Below are 6,277 nucleotides of genomic sequence, written 5' to 3'. Positions count from 1 at the left end.
TGGAGTGTGGGATTTAGGACAATGATGGGAAACTGTTACTTTTCATAATAAATCTTGCAGAACTTTTTGCCTCTTTAATCTTTTTTTTTTTTTGCCTCTTTAATCTTTGACTATCTATTACTTTGACTAAAAATAACACTAAATAGAAGGAGCTTTGAAGTCGGGTGGCAGAACCAGGGGTTCCCGGGGAGGTATGCTAGAAGCGAAGCTAGGGAGATGGGCAAGAGCCATATTATGAAAGCCTTTGAATGCCAGCTGCTAAACTGTTTACATTTTATTCTCTAAGAGCAGTGCAAAGCCCATAAAGGCTCTTGAGCAAGGGAGGGACAGGTTCAAACTTGTGTTTGGGAAAGATGATTCAGTGCCTCTGAGCTGAAAGGGACCCTAGAGATTACCCAGTCCGTCAGACTTGCTCCCAGTACAAGCAGGGAGAGCAGTGTGTGGTGGAGGAAAGCACTAGTCAGAGGGACTCTGACCCCACGAAGCTCTAGCCAGCTCTTCCCTCCCTTAGTAATTGCTACCGGCACCCTGAAGTGACTGGGGGACCAGGTTAGCTCCCTCTTTACCCCTCAGCTCCTGTCTTCTTTTGGTCCAGTCTACCTCCCAATTAACAGCTGGCCTCCTGTCAGACTATTTGTTGGCTGTTTCTAAGTTTACTGGTGACTCTGGACCGGTTGTTTCAGGAGTTAGTAGTAATACCTATCTATGAAGTTCAAAGCTCAGTAGGATCAGATTTTAATATTGAACATTTACTGAGCCCTTACTCTGTGGCAGGCACCGTGCTGAGTACTTAATAGACAACATCTCAAAATTCTCACAGCCACCCTGTGAGGTGAGTGATTTAACGCTATTTTACAAACAAGGAAACCGAGCTCAAAGAAGATACGAAAGTTGGCTATAGTGGTGTTGACAATCAGTGGTAGAGGTGAGGTTTTAAAACAGTAATCTGTCTGCTTCTAAGCCCACACTCGAAGGGAGAGGAATAGAGAGTTAGAAACATCGATGAGAGAGAAACATCGATCAGCTGCCTCCTGCACACCCCCCACCGGGGATGTGCCTGCAACCAAGGTACATGCCCTTGACCGGAATCGAACCTGGGACCCTTCAGTCCGCAGGCCGTTGCTCTATCTACTGAGCAAAACCGGTTAGGGCGTGAGCTGAGGTTTTAAAACAGTAATCTGTCTGCTCCTAAGCCCATACTCCAAACCCTCTGTTTCCATCCTTTTTTTTAAAAAAAACAAAACCTTTTTTTTTTTTTACTGATTTTTAGAGAGAGAGGAAGAGAGAGAAACACTGATATGAGAGTGAAACATCTATTGATCAGCTGCCTCCAGCAAGCCTCCCAATGGGGATCAAGCCTCCACCCCGGGCATGTGCCCTGATAGAATCAAACCTGGCAACCCTTTGGTGCATGGGACAATGTCCAGCCAACTGAGCCACACCAGCCAGGGCTCCCTGCTTCTTGAGAGTGAAACATAGTTGGTTGGACCACAAGGTAGGGGTCTCTGGAAACATTTGGGAAATGCATGGCCCAGAACCGGAACTGATTCCTTCTCCCACTCCCCCAGGCTTACCTGCGAGCCATTGACGTGAAGATCCTACAGCAGCTGCTGACTTTGAATGAGGGCATTGAGGCGCTCCGCTGGCTGTTGGAAGAACGGGGGACATTGACCAGCCACTGCAGCAGCCTCACCAGCAGTCAATATAGTCTGACAGGTGGGAGCCCAGGCCACTCAAGGAGAGGCAGCTGGGACAGCCTGCCAGACATCAGCTCCACTGACCAGCTGGACAGTGTCTCCATTGGCAGCTTCCTGGACACCGTGGCACCCCCTGAGCTGGATGAACCGGGCAACCTTAGGGCTCCCCATCCTGAGATGGACTGGGCAAAGGTTCTACCTGGTGGGGAGAGGGCCAGGACTCAGTTGGACCTGACAGCCACCAAGCTAGGGAACTTGAGGGCTGTGTGGAAGCCCCCAGAGGAGGGGCTCCAAGGTGGACCTCCTGAACCACCAGAGGATGAAAATGCCGAGCTGGGCTTTGAGGTCCACTGGTACTGGGGGCAGTGCCAGGATGATGTGACCTTCCTGTAACAACATTTCCACCCTTTTGTTCTGCTGTGGCTCTTTCTTCACTAGGCCCTAGTCTCCCTTGAAATTTATTCTCTCTCAATTTGGGACTAGGAAGAGGCTGCATTGAAATCAGTTAACATGGAAATCTGGCCTCACCATCTCTTTGGTCCTTGGCGAAGCTGTGCCTCTATCCCTCAACTATTGGGGATATATATATATATATATATATATATAGAGCTATATATATATTTTTTCCATAGACATATTAACTCTAGAGCAGGGGTAGGAAACCTTCAGCCTATGGTCCGCATAAGGAAATCATTTGGTTTGGCCCTGCCAAGGCATTAGGGATGAGTTAACTAAATGTTTGACCAAGTATAGCAGGCTAATATTTAAGTTGATAATTTTGTATGGCCTGTGAATAATATTATAAATATCCAAATGGCCCTTGGCAGAAGTTTCCCCACCCCTGCTCTTGAGGGTGTGATGGTCTCTCTTTCCTTTTCCTCCATAACTACGTAAGGATTTGAAGGATTTAGGGCCCTTAGGAGGTCACTCATGAAGAGATGTGAGAATAATGGCTTCACTCAATGTCTAAGAGCCTTGGCTGTCTTCCCCCCTCCCTCTCCCTCAAACCTTGGCCAAGATGGATGGCTGTGGAGGGATATGGTCACTCAGGGCCAACCCTAGTAACCTTTGGGGTTGGTAGAACCACGGTTTCCTGTTTGGTGAGTGATGTCATTGCCTGCCAGGATGGATTAGCCTTTCCACTGAACCAGTCCTTTGGTGGTAATAGGTCAGTATAGCGGTATCCGAACCCCTGTATCCGAACCCCTGCTGCTAAGTGAGACCATGCCATTTATTCTCCAAACCATTACTTCTTGTGAGGGGGAACATACCACCCCTCCTCACTGTCAGATATTTACGCTTCTTTTCAGAAAGGTTCATACTTTTTAAACAGGGTTATTCTCATTTCATCCTAGGGGCTCTCGCTTCCTCTGTAACCACATCCCTGCCTGGTGCCAGCACTCCTATATCTGTGCTTTTAGGGAGGGAAACTGGCAAGGGCCTCCACCTACCGCTCTCAAAAGTCCTGCCATAGTCAGTTCGTGTTTTACCCTGTCCCTGGGTTGTCCCCATTCTTGTATTCTGGCTCCAAATCTGTCTGCCAGGAGGTTCAGCCTTTGTGTCTCCACACCTTCTCAGTTTCCACTTCCACTTCAGGCCTCGGGCCTTTTATATGCAGATGAGTCCCCATTGCTTAGGGAGGACAAGCTTGAGGTCTCAGAGCTCTGGAGGTGTACCAGAATCTCCAAAGGGAGGAGGTGTCTTCTTTTCTAACCCCGTGATTCCCCCTCCCCCACCTTGCCCCGACCCTCTACCATTAGATCAAAAGGACCTGCCCAGAGACTGGGACACAGGAATCCCCTTGTTTGAATTACAATGGGGGGTGTGGTGTGGCAGGGAAAGACAGAGGCTCTTTAGTCCTAGGGCCCACATCCCGAGGAGGAGGGAGAGATTGAGGGAAAGGCCACTTTCCTTCCTCCCTTAGAGCAAGCCCTAGGCTCCTAGGACCTGAGGAGGGAGCAGGGGACTGGCTCAGGGCCTGGGTCCCAGGGCCCTAAAGAATTGCACCAAAGAAGGAATTCAGGGAAGCTGCCAACCTGAGGCTCAGGGAGGGGACAAGGAGACAAGGGTTGATGTCAAAGAATGAACTCTTGGAAATTAACCCTTTGAACCCCAGGTAACTGCCCATAAGTCGGTCCCTATCTTTCCTGGGCCCTGAAACTAGATTATTGGAAGGCGAAAAGGATATCAGGTGATCTTTGCCTATTTGCTCCTGAGTTGTAGGAGTCATCCCCAAATCCTAGAATAACTGCTGCAATTTCTCTACTTTTCATTCTATGCTGGAGAAGGGAAGGAAGCCAGGTTGATCATCTCCACTTCCCCTAAACTCCTCAATTCTTATTCTGCACCCCCACCCCAATCATTGTGGGACAATACATTCAGTCCATGGCTGTCCCCTAAAGACCCTCTCTCCTCCTCCCATCCCCTCAATGTGATTGATATCACTAAAATATATTCTTGGCCTCTCCTCTGCTGCCCACCAGCCCTCCCCTTACCACCCCTCCTGGTCTTGGGGCTCCTGACCCCCTACCCCCACCCCCGGGGCTGGAAATTCAAATACCCTTTTCTAATTCCTACTCTGTTGCCATTTTGTAGTGTGCCCTTGGGGAACTGCTTTGTATTCCTTTTTGAAGCTTGCTTATTTGTTTAGTCTACAAACTTCTGAGCTGAAGAAGTTGCCCGCCACCTTGTGGTCATTATGCACCACTGCCATGAGTGGCTGGCGGGAACCTCCAAATCCAAACACAGCCTGACAGAAGACCAGCCCCTTCAGAGCACGGACAGACTGGAGAGACAGGCCTAGAGAGTCAGAGACTTGCCCAGTGTCATCCACGGCAATGCCCAGGTTAGAGAACCCAGGTGTCTCCCGCCTGCTTGCCTGCCCACAGTTCTATCACTTGGTTAGACTGTTCCTCCACCTCACCCAGTTAATACACCCAAGCCTAAAGGGACTGAAAGCAATTTTTCCCTATTTTATTTTTAAAAATATATTTCTTTATTGATTTCAGAGAGGAAGGGAGAGGGAGAGAGAGAGAGAGAGAGAGAGAGAGAGAGAGAGAGAGAAACAACGATGATGAGAGAGAACCATTGATGGGCTGCCTCCCGCACGACCCCCACTGGGGATGGAGCCCACAACCCCGGGCATGTGCCCTTGACCAGAATCGAACCTGGGACCCTTCAGTCCGCAGGCTGATGCTCTGTCCACTGAGCCAAACCGGCTAGGGCAATTTTCCCCTATTTTAATATTTGGGTACTCAACCTAAAGAGGCAGCTCAGTGTTTAGAAAAGGCTATAGGCTCTGAGGAAAGAGAACCTTGGACCTGGATTGGGTAAAAGGTACACGAACCTGGACTGCAGATATAAGGGAAATCAATCCTGGACCATTTTTCTGGGAATGGAGGGTGAGTAGGGCCGAAAATCATGGGGTCAAAATTCCACTCGGCGGAGGTTAGAAGTGGGGTCTGGGGTGGAGAGGTTTGAGATTAGGAAATCCAGATGGGTCCTACGGAGTTGGGGGCTCCATATGTCAGGGTATTACAAGGAAATGTGACTCTTTTTTAAGTGGGTAATTAGGTAATTTGAAACATTTAATTCTTAGCAATCCTATAAGCAATACATTATTATCAATGTATTGTTGCTTAGACATTTGCTCAGGTAGTAATATAAGTAATAAATGAATGGTAATATGAACCTAGTTCAGTTTGATGGCAGGGGCTCAACTGGATAGGCATGTGAGGGTGTTGAGGAGCTGGAGAGGTTCGGTGAGTTGGGATGCCTGGGCACTCCAGGTAGGTCTGGGCATCCTATCTTAATATCTTATACCCTATTTCACTAGCAGAGAAGTTCAGGAACCCAGGGAACACAAATCCTTGTTCCCTCCTACCAGCCTTTGGACCTGCTGTTTGAGACTTAGCTCTCCTGTTAACTTAGACCTTCCTAGCTAGCTAGGAGAAAGAGAAGGGAGGGAAGGGGGGGAGGTAAGAGAGAATGAGATGGAAGGGGAATGCTACAAGTATGAGAGGGAGCATACTGTCCTCCAAGTGGGCCCGAGGCTTTTGTCAGGGCTCATGATAAAGGCAGAGATGCACTTGCTCTTGGCAACTGCAGAAATAGTGCCTGAGAGGATCAGGGGTGGTGCTGACTGGAATGGGTACATCATGAAGACACGAGACCACGTGAGTGGACAAGTGTAAGGGCCTGCGTTTAGGATGGGGGCAGTGAGGTTGAGCACTGGACTGACTGGAAGCTCAGTGGCACCTTAGGTGAGAAATGCTTGGGGCTTGTTGTAGACACAAGCCCACTGTGCATGGTGCCAGGCACACACTGGGTGTTCAGTGACACCTGTTGACTGAATGGAGGAATGAATGTGTATAAACCCACAAGGAGATGTGACTTTTTTAAGTGGGTAATTAGGATTAGGTAAGAGGTAATTTAAAACATTATTTAATTCTTAGCAACCCTATAAACAATGCATTATTAACAATGTATTGTTGCTTAGACATTTGCTCAGGTAGTAATAGAAGTAATAAATGAATGGTAATATGAACCTAGTTCAGTTTGATGGCAGGGGCTTCTAGGAG

General features: G+C 48.4%; 1 protein-coding gene across 1 annotated transcript; it reads left to right on the top strand.

The window, feature by feature from the left end:
• Positions 1-774: 774 nt before the first annotated feature.
• LURAP1 (leucine rich adaptor protein 1) lies at positions 775-2,201 on the top strand (the record flags this gene model as incomplete). Its single annotated transcript, XM_006108894.3, has 2 exons — positions 775-832; positions 1,569-2,201. Coding segments are annotated over 2 exons (580 nt in total), but the record flags the coding sequence as incomplete, so codon positions are not given.
• Between the last annotated feature and the right edge of the window lie 4,076 nt (positions 2,202-6,277).

Source organism: Myotis lucifugus, unplaced genomic scaffold (genome assembly GCF_000147115.1).
Source record: "Myotis lucifugus unplaced genomic scaffold, Myoluc2.0 scaffold_4188, whole genome shotgun sequence".
NCBI lineage: Eukaryota > Metazoa > Chordata > Mammalia > Chiroptera > Vespertilionidae > Myotis > Myotis lucifugus.
This window is presented reverse-complemented; position numbering and strand designations above follow the sequence as displayed.